At 39.4% G+C, this 14530-nt stretch overlaps 1 protein-coding gene across 1 annotated transcript in view; it reads right to left on the reverse strand.

Annotated features, from left to right (window-relative positions):
- PRDM10 (PR/SET domain 10) overlaps window positions 1-14530 on the reverse strand; it is a 91411-nt gene that overhangs the window by 4315 nt on the left and 72566 nt on the right. Inside the window, exons 14-21 of the mRNA XM_081037718.1 lie at window positions 13351-13530; window positions 12105-12215; window positions 10688-10888; window positions 9860-10003; window positions 9221-9391; window positions 7836-7976; window positions 4635-4803; window positions 1502-1605 (exon numbers count right to left, since the gene is read on the reverse strand). Of these exons, the coding sequence (XP_080893844.1) occupies window positions 1502-1605; window positions 4635-4803; window positions 7836-7976; window positions 9221-9391; window positions 9860-10003; window positions 10688-10888; window positions 12105-12215; window positions 13351-13530 (1221 nt within the window). The remainder of the gene's footprint in view (window positions 1-1501; window positions 1606-4634; window positions 4804-7835; window positions 7977-9220; window positions 9392-9859; window positions 10004-10687; window positions 10889-12104; window positions 12216-13350; window positions 13531-14530) is intronic.

The raw sequence follows: 14530 nt of genomic DNA on the forward strand, positions 1-14530 counted from the left end.
TTTAAGTCCTCTTAGGAAATAGTCTTCCCCTGGGGACATCCCAATATTCCTTTTCACTTAAGAGTAGTTTTCTTCAACCGAAATGCCCATCGGTAGATGACTGGATTAAGAAGCTGTGGTACATTTATACAATGGAGTATTACGCAGCCATAAAGAAGAAAGAAATCTTATCATTTGCAGCAACATGGATGGATCTAGAGAACATTATGTTAAGTGAAATAAGTCAGAAAGAGAAAGACAAGTACCATATGATCTCACTTATATATGGAATCTAAAGAAAAGACTATGTGAATGAACTAATCAGAAACAGTTTTGGGGACACAAAGAAAAAACCGAGAGTTGTTAGATGGGTGTGGGGGGGGGAGGTTGGGGATAAGGGGAAAGGTGAAGGGATTTGGAAGGAGCTGGTAACCACAAGATGGCCTCAGGGTTTTTTTGAAAATTAATTTGGGGAAGGTATTCAATAATGTTGTAAAGATTTTGTTGGGTATCCGATGGACATGCGTCCTATTTGGGAGACCATCCCAGGGATACTGTGGATACCTGATCATGGCATTGTACACCAGAAGCTAAACATTAATGAATGCCAACTATAATTTTATATATTTGTGATGGTTCAGTGTGAGGTCGGAGGGATAGATGGGGGGAGGGGGGTTCACAGTGTGAGGGATATAAATGATGAACGTCTAAGTATTACCTTGTCTTGTACACCTGAAACTAATGAATAAAAAAAATACATATATATATATATATATGTACTAAATGAAAAAAAAAAAAGAGTAGTTTTCTTAATTTAAACTTACATACTCTATCTCCTAAGAATTTAGAGGCGGGCTAGAATAAACCAGTGAAGATAAAAACAGAGGTAGCAGATATAATCAACATTGAACTCCCTAACCTAAACATAACAAGATAATTTATGGTAATGTTTTTCACCTTGGGATAGGTGAATTGTTTAAAATAGTTTAAGAGCTCCATAATAGATTCATTATGTTATTCTCCCCTAACATTACAAGATAATTTATGGTAATGTTTTTCACCTTGGGATGGGTGAATTGTTTAAAATAGTTTAAAAGAGCTCCATAATAGATTCGTTATATTATTCTCCCCTAACCCAATTGATAACCAATAGTAATAAAGATTCATATACATCCCATATAAAAGGTGATCAATTATAAATCTACATGTATATGGATCTAGGAGGTTCGTTATAGTTATTAATGGGATAGCCCAGCCTCTTTTGCAAGGCATTGGGAATAAAGAGATAAAGACCAAAACTCAGCTTTCAAGGAATTCATCATCTACTGGGAAAAGAAAGACAGTAAACCAATAATTAAAATAAACTGTGGTAAGGGTCATAATATAACACCACAAGGTGTTATGGGAACACAGAGGAGGTACTTCTAACTCAGATATTGAACATTGGGGCATACAAGACAGGAGAAGGGGAGATGGGTGCAGTAGGATGGATAAGAAAACCCTCACAAGCAACACAGCTTACCGGAGTAACTGCCTTCACTTGGCCTGTGGTGACAGGAGTTGCCACACCACTATCTGTAATCACAAACTGACCAGGGGGAAGTGTCATCATTTGAATCTCAGATGCTGAAAAACAGGAAATATCCATAGTTCATTGGTCTCAGATTTTAATAGAAGTGGTAGAAACAAACACCTAACCAGTGACCATGTTTCCCACTGAGACACAGTCATGGATTTGCTTGCTGTGAGAGTCTTACGATGATGTGATTTCTTGATATATAGTAAAAGCATCTCTGTTAAGAATTGATCACATGAGGTTAGTAGAGTTACCAAATATCGAAAATAATCAATGAATCTCTCTCAAATATGGCATCTCTGTTAAGAATTGATCACATGAGGTTAGTAGAGTTACCAAATATCGAAAATAATCAATGAATCTCTCTCAAATATGGCTTCTGAACATCCACAAAAAGCAAATATTCAACAATTCTTAAAACCTTGAAATAAGTTATAAAAACTTGACCTGTTAGCTTAATATTTTTATCTTTTATATTCACATTTGAATTAGTGGCACAGTGTATCCACTATTGCCTAGTAATCACACATTAGCTTGCATTTTATTTTGCCACCAGTGTTATTAAGGCAAATCAAAAACAAAGTTCACCCTAGAAACCAGTTGACAGTCTCTAAACAATATTTTCTATTAAAGGAGACCAGAGCTTCTTGGGAAAATGGCTGATTCCAGATTTGGGACAGAAAACGTATAAGATGAGCCTAGAACATAATGTCACATCAGCATGCGAGATGGTATTATAAAAGACCACAAGGTCGTGTAGAAAAGATATAGGAGCCAATCTGAAGACACTCCCATTAGCCAAAGATGGGATAACCTGAGCGTCAATGAGGATAAACAACTACCATGGTCTGAAATACTCAAATGTGTTGAAATTCACGAGTATATAACATAACTAAGATACACATACATAAGCCTCATTGGTTACCTTGGGTAATATCAGAAAACAACTCATGATTTTGAAAAACTGGTAAAAAAAAAAAAAAAAAAAGGAGATGGGCTGGCTACTTAAAGCATTTATCCTGTCCGTTCCTGTACAAACTGGACCTCAGAGTAAGCTGGTTATTGAGGTAAAATGTTTTCCTTTATAGAAGTTTTCTAGCTAATTACTGAATAAAGACTGATAGTGTCAGAATCTGTCAACTTTGCAATCCCTAATGAAATAGTGGAACAAAGGAAAAAGAGAGAACCAAATATTATATGCCTCCTGATAGAAGTACACACACCACCAGCTATGAAGTTTCTGGGGAAAAAGTGAACCTGATTCTGATCAAGCCTCTAGATCTAATTGCCAACCTACAGGAAATAAAAGGGACAGAAGAAAGCATCTTAAATAATAATATAGGGATGCCAACTGTAAAATCCAGAATGTGGGAAACTGTATTGCACAAATTACCCAGTTTCTTCGACACATAAATTGCAACTTAAAAGAGAGAGAACAAATATATTAAAAGGAACTCAAAGACATAAATAACCCATTGCATTGTTTGGCCTTACTTGGAACCCAATTTGAACAAACCAACTATTAAAAAAATTTATGAGACAATCACAGAAATATGAGCACTTACTAGGTATTTGTTGATATTAAAGAATTACTATTATTTATTTTTAGGTGTGATAATGGTACTGGAGTTATGTTTTTAAAAAATATGCGTATTCCTTTGGTTTTAAAGATACATATTAAAATGCTTATGGATGAAATCATAAGGATTATTACATAGTTGGAGAACCAGGAGAGAATGACAGGGGGCAGGTACAGAACAGACAAGATTGACCATGGGTTAATAACCGTTGAAGCTGGATAATGGGTATAGGGCATTCATTATGTTATTGTATTTTTTGAGTAATTTTTTTCCATAATAAAAAATTTCAGTTATAGAATAGTTTCTTCAGGTTGGAATGCTAATTATATTATTATCACCATGACTATCTGCATTATTCCATATTTCTTTCACAGGAATTAAACTATAAATGTCAGTCTGTTTACTAGGATTCTACCTAGTATTTACTATGAGCATAAATTAGACTCAGCTCTCACTGTGCCCACTAATATTTAAGAGAATAGATTGTAAAAATAATTAAATGGTAGAGTTGGACCCTGACTCCATACCAAATCTACATAACATAGCCAGAGATCAATCACAACAGAGATGGACTCAAAAAAGGAAATCAATACTAGAGAAAGAGCAACACTGGCCTTCTACCTACCGTCTCAGCCCCTATTCCTTCTAGTTCCTACCATTGAGGTCTTTACCAGCTCTATTTCTGTTCCTTCCACATCTTCAGTCATAAAGTTCTCATACTTTCCAGTTCATACCCAAGGCTGTTGTCCCCATCAAGATTGTTACCTATTCTGACCTTTGGCAGCCAGCCTTTTACTGCTTCTTTAACATTAATCTCAGGGTTTTGAAAGCTACTACTCATATATCTCTTTTTTCTAGCTAGTGATCTCTTTGAGCAGCCCAGTGGGGGTGTTAAGAATATAAGCTCTGGAGCCAGACTGCTTGGGTTACAAGATATGTTCCTAGACAAGCTACTCCGTGTCTAAATTACTTTATCTGCAAAATACAAATAACAATTGTACTTACAGGTTGTTACGAATACTGAATGTGATACGTACATGGTTTAGAATCATTCCTGTTACATAGTAAGAGCTTAATGAAAGCTGGCTAACATTATTATTGCATGGTTACTGATGTAAAAGTTTATATTAATCTTTTGTATACTCAGGGTGTAGCACAGTGATTGACATACAGGCATTCAGTGAATATTGGTGGAAGAGACAAAGCAATGTCATCAACATATCCTACACCCATCTATTACACTATTTAAACCACCTGCCTACACTTCCTCCAGCAATATTCCTAATGTTTCTGAAATGGGTGGCTCTCATATCACCCATTCGAACGTTGTCTTGAATTCTGTCCTGAAACTTATTCAAGTACATGCACTACAGAGTGAAGAAAATGGCCAATGATAGTTTAATCCAGAAAATCTATTACAAAGCTGATGACATCATGACCCATAGCTGCAGGTCCCCCCATCCATGACTTACCACATTATTCCCTTGTTTTTTACTTACAATAGCCACGGAAGGAATTCCAAGCATTGGGTAGGTATGTGTGCTGTACAGAGGAACTCTGCTGTTGGTGGAGAGCCTGGCCTTGTGTGGAAGAACTGCCTGGTATATGCGTGGGGCTGAGCCCCTGCTGAGACTGCTGGGATGAGGGGCTCAATGGCTGTCCCGCGACCTAGAGAGAAAGAAAAAGCAAGAGTAAAAAAATATGAATTTCCAATACAGTTAAGACTCACAAATAACTAAAGAAAATAAATCAGGTTAATATGAATTATAATACTGAAAGTATCACTGCTAAAGTAATATTTTAAATACAAATAGCATTAATGAAAAATAATCATAACCATGAAATCCTAATTAGTTTTCAAAAGATTATCTCCAAGAATATCCAAAAACTTAATTTCAGTAGGCTTGTTAGAAAGATAAATGAAGTTAAAAGAATTGAGATGCTAAATAACTTGCCTATGTCACAAAGCTAATTTGCAACACAAATTGAAGTCATAATTTCCATTGAAATGCACTGGGTAGTCCCACAGAGTTAAAGGAGATAAACATGGGGATACATGCAGACTTCTGGTGGAGAGGCTACTCCTGTCTTACAGGATAAAGCCCAAGCTCCACAGTAGGCTGTTAAACTCTACCATACTCCAGCTCTAAACTACCTTTCCAACTTTTTCTGCCAAACATCATTTCCTGTTACTAGCTGAAACAGTTTTCTATAAACACTTCACAATTTCCTGTCTGTGACTTGACTCAAAGTGAGAGCATATTCAGATTATAATGCCTTCCCCAATGACCTTGACAAAATTATACCCCACCCTCAAGACCTAATTCAAACACAACTTCTACAAAAATGTCTTGATTCTCTGCTAAACATAATCTTTCGCTCTTCTGAATTCCTGTATCATATCTATAGATCCATATCGCTCTTAGACCTTAGCGAGAGGGACCCTTGCAGGGATCTTGGCTGACCCTTCTCCAGCTGTGCCCCTCTTCATACGAGGCCAAATGAACATGCCCACCTGGAATGTGTGTCACCTTCTAGGCCACAGTTTGGGGACTAGAACCTCCCATTCCCTGTGGAAATGGCCCTGTACCCACTTCAATGGCTAATATAACTCTCTTCTCTGGGTCTGTCTTCCTGCAGGGGTCCTGTCTTCCAGATGTGGGCTCCTCTAATGGTATTCGGGCATCTGGGAACAAGGGGGTGGCCATGGGATCGCCATTTGCAGGAGTGTGGACAAAGCTGAGACATGTGGGTCAGGATGTCCATGTGGGTACACACAGGGCCCTGTGAGGTATAGGATAGAGCCTTGGTGGGAAGAAAGGGGGAGCAGTCTTGGGGAAAGTGGTCCCTGTGCCGCCTTCAACAAGGATCTCTGAGGAGAGTTTCCTGGCCCTCCAGCCTCAGGTTCTTTTGAGAAACTTAAAAGTGTGATGTGGTACATTTATATAATGGAGATTACTCGGCCATAAAAAAGAATGAAATCTTACCATTTGCAACAACATGAATGGACCTTGATAATATTATGCTAAGTGAAATGTCAGACTGAGAAAGACAAATACCATATGATCTCACTTAAATGTGAAATCTAAAGAACAGAATAAAAAAACAAACAAAACAGAAATAGACTCAGAGATATAAAAAAAACTGTTGGTTGCTAGATGGCGGGGAGGGAATGGGGGAGAAGGTGAAGGGATTACAAAGTGCAAATTAGTAGACACAATATAGTCATGAGGATATGAAATACAGTATGGGGAATATAATCAACAATGCTGTAAAGATTATGTAGGTGCCAGATGGGCATTGGACTTATCACGGGGATCACTTCATAGACAGTGTAGATGCCTGATCACGGCGCTGTACAACTGAAGCTGAAGTAGAATAATATTGTATGTCAATTATAAGTGTATATATATGTATATATGTATATGTATATATATACATATATATATATGTATATATATCTGTATGGTCAAAGGAGGTGGAGTATAGGAAGGAAGATAGTCAACGATATTGTAACAGCTATATAAGATGTCAGAGGGGTAGTAGCGTGGGGAGGGGTTATCACTTTCTGAGGGGTGTAAATGTCTAATTATTACGCTGCTTTGTATATCTGAAACATAAAAATAAAAGTGTGATGCTAGTAGGGGTGGGAAACTTGGGGCCCCTTGTGGATAGAGGCTGCCTGTCTTGGACTGGGAGAAATAATAAGAAACCTCACAGCCACTGAACCTCACACTAGAAGGAGGGGAGGGCAGTCAGGTGGCCAGCAACAGGGCCTCCCCACCTACAGCCCATAATAAACAGGAAAGTAGAGAATGTGCGTGTGTGTCCTATGGATTTTCACAGCCATTGGAAGGGCACAGAGCCTTTAAAAGAGAAAGAAAGACTTCTTCCCAGCCTCTTCCTACTACAGCCTGTCAGCTGCTAGTGCCATCCATGGTGTCTGGCAGAAAATACAATTAATTCTGAATTAGCACTATCCATGTTATTCAGTATCAATTGTTACATTACATATATTTTTCAATTTTGTCATTATAAAAGTATATGTGTCAAACAGAAAGAACGAATTTTATTTAATGGCTTGTTAGCTTGATTCAAAATTTTTAAGTCCTCAAACATATGGCATGCAGGCCTTCATTTATACTCTTACCCTGGGACCTGGGATTATCAGGAGTGAATCTACATGCCTCCTTTATGGTACAGATACCTTCACTACCCATCCGACTCACCTGTATACATGTATTATCTCCCTATTAGACTCTAATCTCCTTGAGGACAAGATCTAGAAAAGTTTCATGCAAAGGATAAAGATTTAATAAATACGTCTGGAATGGATGTAGCTATGCTATCTCAATAACAGACTTCTTCTACAAACACAATGACACACTCCTCAAAGTCACTGTTCCAAAATTATAGAAACAACTTAGCAATTGCATGCTATCACCCAGCCATTTAGAATAGGAAGCAAAGACCATTGCCTCTAGGATATCGTATCACAGGGCTCCATTTGGACAGGAGAAGCTAATCATTTAACGTGTGTTCATAATACCAAAATAAAAATGAAGGTCCAAAATAACAATAGCATTTCAATCGTCAAGGAGACTAGATTCTGAAGATAATGTCTCTTCACTCTTATTAACTCTTCAAGGTCCCTGAGGCCATATTAAGCTCTGTGAACAATGTATGGAGGAGCCGTGTACCTGGGACGACGATGGCGCTGAGGCAGTGGGCTCAGTGACTTGGATATGCTGCACCTGGATGGCATGCTGGGTGTAGGTCTGGGGATCGTGGAGCTGGCCCACATCCACAGTGGACTGCTGAGACTGGTGAGGGGAGGTGGCCTGGAGGGAGGAGGAAAACAAATGATACTGGTTGAGGTTAAGGAAATCCTCCCAGAGAAAAAGTTCAGCTGAAATAGAATCCCAACAGAAATATAAGAATAGATAGAATAGACCTTCCGATCCAGTGCTTTACTCCCAGAGATGCCATACCTAAGCCAAGATGGCAAGCATTAAAGTCACAGTTTTAAAAATTATGCTTATAAAAAAACATAAGCCACTAGTACTATTAAATTCTGAAAAAGATGAAGATAGAAGAAATATAGCTCCTAATAATAAGCTGAATGAGAAGCTCTCAGGAATCTAAAATATTTTTCTCTTAAATTTCAATTAAATTTAATGACATCCTTTATCAGTTAAAAGAGATCAAAGAAGAAATTTCACGTTTAGCTTGTCATAATTAAACCACTGGACCAGTGGTTCCTAACCTTTTATGTATCATAGACATCTTTGAAAATCTGGCTAAAATACAGACCCTTTTTCCAGAACTATGTACATATACATCGTATTTTACAGGCAACTCCAGAGATTGACAAATTCTTCCAAAACCTAAAATTAAAACCATCCCATAAGGAAAACGAGATAACGAATAGTCAGTGACAGTGGCAACTTCCAATTTCCTGCTCTGGTATTAGTTTCACATTTTCAAAGACCAAACTATTTCAAAGCAACGAGTTTGTTCATTTGTGCCTGGAGGACACCCTGAGCATAATTAAGTGAAACAATAGTTCTGGGAGGGTTCCTTCTTTCAGATTACTAATCAGTAAGAATGAGCTACTAATTAAGTGGTAGAAGGTACCGATTGATATTCAAAGATCGGATCAAAATTATTCTTTATAACCTCCCACTGATTTAGGCATTCAATGCCCAGGTAGGGACTTATCAAACTGGCTCCTCACCAAAGTAGTCCACCTGGGTGCTCAGGGATAAGGATCTGAAGAGGCTTAGAAAGAGTTCGCATTATAACACTGTGTGGCAGTAGCACAGGATGATAGTAGGTGCTGGAACCTAAAATCTCTGGACTTCTCTAGACAGAAATCTCGTCTACTGCTACATCCAGAGCCCTTGACAGCCTGTGGAGTGGAAGTTTTACAAATGCCTTTGATTCATAGTTTACATGCAGAAACATATGTAGGGTCCCACTCCAGCTCTGAGAATCGGATGCTTTTGCTGACCTCAGCTGCCATATTGGCCAGCTGACAATATGGCGTTCAGGAAAGGAAAGAGAAATAAATGCGATACAGTACCGGGGCCACTTGCACCACCTGAAGCTGTATGTGCTGAGGTTGCTGCAGACCTGACGTAGACTGTGACACAGGGATGTATTGAATTCTCTGGTAGTCGCCTTGTGGCGTTCGGTAATCTGTCGTTAAGGTCTGGGACAGTTCTGTCATGGCTTGGGTTAGCAGATCTGTTGTCTAGAAAAAGTCACACAAGACACATTAGTTGGTAACACCACTGCTTGCAACTATGTCAGTGCTCTTAAGTCCTACAAAAATTTAGTTCGTCTCACTGGTGGATCATGGAACTTACAAATTAGCCCTGACCTCAGATAGAAAAAAAATCCCAAAGTTGAGAAGATATTGGAAGATTATCTCTATATCTATATCTGTCTGTCTGTGCCAGGCCCAGGGGAGCTACCCTAGAGGTTCTGACAATCTTGCACAAATGAGCAGCCCTGAAAATGTGCTACCCATTTCACAAAGAACTTTGGAAAGCATCGACTTAGAGACCCAATCATCAGCATAATGCCTTGTATGGAATACTGATGGATAATAGGCGACACTTGCAGCTAATTCAATGACAAGATAGACATGGCTTTGGCACTGAAAGCTATGAAGACCAATGAAGGAGCTGAGATGTTCTTACCAGTGACACACACTTACCACCACAGTCTCTCCGGTAGCACTATCTGTAGTTAAAACAGCTGGAGCAGCACTGATCACAGCCGTTGTCAGTGGTGTGTGTAAGGTGTTAGGGAGCTGGGCATACTCTGGATGCTTCTTTCGAATGTGTTGTACCATCTTGGTCTGCAAAATCACGGCAAAAACCAATAATAATTAGTGGAATTAGTTATTTTCAGTCTTTCTCAAATGCAAACCCTCCAAAGGCTCCTAAAGTCTTTTATGTTATCCATTAAAAAAAAAATCAGAGCGATGCTGACTGTACCTGCCCTTCCTAAAGCAACACAATGCTATGAAAGGGGAAAAACAGAAGAGATTGAAAAGAAATTAAAGAATCGTGTGACCCCACACCATCAGGCAGGGTCAGAACACCTCACAGCAGCCCCCTGTCCCACCAATGCCTGCAGCAGTCAATCACAAGCCCCCCAGCAAAAACGATCCCCTTTTGAAGAACTATCACTTAAGTTCCTATGTAGTACTTCTGGAAGCCTGAGCTCATAAACTATGAGCATGGAATATCCACATTGGAAACCCTCAGGAGGCCAAGGAAAAAGGAACCCATCTGATAGCTCAGGCTATCAGATGGCGCTAATTCTGGGCAAAGTCCACCATGTTCTCTTCCCATTCTATGCTTAGAGGCCCTGTTCTCAGAAAACAGCTCTTCAGCCATCTGAACTAGGAAAACACCTCTGTTAGTCCCCTATCAAGTTAGAAGAAGCCACCAGAGCATGTGGAAGAGAAGCCATCTTCTCTCAAGAGATTCCTTAACTTGTGGCTTTCATTCAGATTTAGTCAGAAGCCTTCCCATACCTTGCTGCTGTACTGTTTGGAGCAGTGGGGACAGCAGACAGGAGGGGTAGCTATTGTGCCTGTGAGCTGGGTGTGGGTACTCAGCATGGGGTCTGGTTCTCCAGGGCCGGCAGGACGAAGTTTCCGAATGCTGGGTGGGAGCTCAGCCCCAGGATGGTTCTTCAGAATGTGGGCTTTCCGCTTGCTCGCACTTTTATAAACCTACAAATTCAAAAGCTTTGCCATGAAAGCAGTATATAGTTCCACTTTCCTGCTTAAAGCAAACCATCTAACAATTTCCTTACAAGGACATGAGAAAAAGTACTTGTGTAGCCCAAAATAAAATATGTTAACAGATATACAGAGGATGCCAAAAAAATGTATACACATTTTAAGAAAGGAAAACTATATTAAAATTGCAATACTCAATATATACAGATAACAAAAGATGAATACAAGTCACGTTTGACTTCTGAAATTACCAGAGGTGCTCAAAGTAGTTACTATCTGCATCCAGACACTTGTGATTATGGTGAACTACTGCTTGAGCAACGTTGACCAAAGTGTCCACTTGTATAGATTTTTTGGCACCCCAAGTATTGAAGGATAATAAGGACATAACATAAATTATAATAAAATAAGAACACCATCTAGATATGCCAGGCATCTTCCTTGAATTTATATATCTAAGATAGTAATAGTAAAAATAAACTTTACCCTAAAGTTTAAGAGCTGGCTACACAGCCACAGGAAGAGAACATCATTTCTACATGCGGTCATCCTTAGCCTTTCTGTGAAAGCTTTAATATGATATATATAGTTGACTGCTAGATGCCAAAGAATCTTCCAATATGGCAAGTCTATAAGCAACTAGTAAGTATCGCAGTGAATCTATGCTTTAAAAATGTTTCTTACGTTTAAGCTGACACAGGTACATTATATAAGAAAACAATATTACAATGAAACAATAAACGCGGATTCTTTCTGTCTTGTTTGTAACTGTACAAAAATAAAGAATAGAATAGTGCAAATAGAGGACGCAACCACAAAACTTTTCCACATCCTACTCAATCTTCTAGAAATTCAAAATCTACTATATATTTTAAAAGCAGGATAATGAACACTCATTTTTGAGCTTAGAAATTTTAAATGAATTCATATACTAAGCTCCTGGTAATGAGACTCTTCTTTTGTTAACAAAAATCACAGAAAGAAGGAACAAGTAAAACAAAGTCGACTAATTCTGAAGAAAAAGAATTTGGCTTAAAATGAGGCTGTACTTCGAGCCCTTTCTTGTCTGAATGGAAAACTACTGAGAAAGAGGGAACCATCTGCTAAGAGTAACTGCGAGATCCTGGTACATATTCATACATGCAGACAAACTGGCTCTGAGCAGGACTCCCACAGAGGCATCTTACTGTGGATGGTTTCCTTTTACCTTATCACAATACTGACAAAAGTAATCACGGTTGGGTTTTATGATGGGTAGAGTTAACTCTGGCACCTCTTCTATCTTCATGTCTGGGTGCCTCTTTGATAAGTGATTTACCTAAGGGAAAAAAAGAAAATGAGAAAAAGGGACTCCATTACCAACAGAAGCTAAACAAATGTCTTCGATATTGTCTGCTAGAAGTGGAAATGCTCTGAAGCAGTGGCCCAAAACAATAAGGCATTTGGCCAGAACCAGCATCACCAGGCCCATCTGACACCAAAGCATCAACAGTCACTGTTAACAGGAATGAACCGTAGTTCAGCAAATTACTGAAGATGAATTGGGTCACTGTGGATCCCATTAACAGTCTTTGACAAAAGAACTGCTGTTGGAAGAAGCACAATTACAGTAGCATGAATTTCTTTGGTGAATTCTCCTGATGCAAACCTCTTTCATTATTTAGTGTCCTAGCCTTAGAGAGGACACTGAGTAAGATAAAAATTAAGGTTCTGAGTGTTAAATAATGCACTTTGCCGTCTGCTCCTGGCAGAAATATACAGTAGGTCCACACTTAACATCCTCGATAGGTTCTGCAACTTTAAGTGAAAGCACATAGGATGAAACCAATTTTCCCATAGGCTAATTGATATAAACAAAAGTTAAGTCCCTGTGCCCCTCGTCAACACTATAATGAAACCACACTGAATGAAAGGATTCCAGGACCTGCTGTATTCTGCAAAAACTATAATAGGTCAAAAGAAATTGAGAGCAGTGAAATGGCTACCCTGATGTTTTAGCTAACCTGGTTCACATACCCTGCTCTGATGGCAAGTTTCCTTCTATTGCTGTTTCGTACTTGGAAATGAGAGGCATTCAAGGGAGCAACAGGGGAGAAGGTAAAGACTATAGAAGATATAGTATATCCAGGAACAAAAATCAGAAGAAGGAAATAAAATACAGTAGGAGCAGAGAATGAGAAGGATAAAGCAAGACAAAACAAGTAATGAAAAGTGATAGAAAAAGACCTCTTCCAAGAGGTCACCAGAAATGAACTTCGGCAAAGGAAGGTGAAGGGAGGCTGGAAAGGTGAGAACTCGAAATTGGGATTGTTTGCCTCCGTTCTTTTGCCCCTGGCCACTGACAAAATCTATTGACAAATCTGTACGGAATACAGTACAAAAGTCGTCGCCATAAACAGAAATGGATAGGTTTGGAATACAGCGGGGAGAATCTGGAGGCTTTGGGCACTGACCAGCATGCCTCGTCTCCGGAAGCCCATCATACACAGGCGGCACTTGAACGTGAAGCTGTCGTAGTCGGTGGACGTGATACGAGGCTTGAACGTCTTGGAGCGGCTGATGCGGTCGGCTTTCTTGGCTTCCCTCTCAGGATTATGCATCCTTTGCATATGTTCCCGTAGTTTGTCTTTTCGCTATTCAGACAGTTTTTGAAAAGGCAGGGGGATGGGGAGTAGGGGTAGAGATTTTTTCATTGAAGAGACATAAAAAAGAATCGATACAAGTTAGCAGTAACCACAACCTCCCGAGATGCATCCGAGTTGCTAGAGTGCTAGAACATATCAGGTCACAGCAAGTGACTAGGAATGACCATTCACTAGGAAATAAACGCATTCCACTGAGCCTTCGTTGAAAATGACCATTCAATTTGAAAGATTCTGATTTGGGGGAAGAAAGACTTCACATTTATGTAGAAGAGATCAAAGGGCACATAGAATAAGTTTGGCATCAAGAACTACAAATCGATAATGAATGATAGGTAATACTGGATTTACAAAACCGTATGTATACTCAATCCCCACACATTTTAATAAACATAATGCTATTCTTCTAAATACCAAACGAATTTAAGTAGCAACATCTCATTTTATAGATTTAGGAGTTCAAATACACAATTGCACTATCTGCTATGGATGGAGCATACAGTCCAGGTCCAGTTTGATGATCTAATCTAGTGACATAGGTTGATGTGAGTCCACAGAGAGAAAATTAGGTAGAGCCCATCTTGAATAAAAATAAATAAAAATTTTTAAAAAGCCAGCTCCCTTATCTAGTGAGGCTCTGCTCTTGGACATATGATTAAACCGCTACTCGTCTTGCAAAGATTTTGAACCTTTTTACCAGACCAGTTCTTCCCATCTTTTGGTACAGACTAGAAGGTGGAAAGGAAGCAGCAGCCATGATACCCTGCGGGTCAGGGGTTCCCCTGCTCATCCCTCCTCTCTCCCACTCAGCGGCCAGCTCTCTTCCCAACTGTCAGCCCTGCTGGCCAAGTCCATGTCCACCACCACATGCAGCAACACAGTTTTCCACAGACAGCACCAGCTCTCCTTCTTGGGCCTGCCTATGGGTGGAGGTGCTGCGTTCCCAGGCTCCCAGGTAAGTTTGTTCCCATTTTGTCCATCCAGATCACAG

Source organism: Rhinolophus hipposideros, assembly GCF_964194185.1.
Source record: "Rhinolophus hipposideros genome assembly, chromosome: 24".
Classification (NCBI taxonomy): Eukaryota; Metazoa; Chordata; class Mammalia; order Chiroptera; family Rhinolophidae; genus Rhinolophus; species Rhinolophus hipposideros.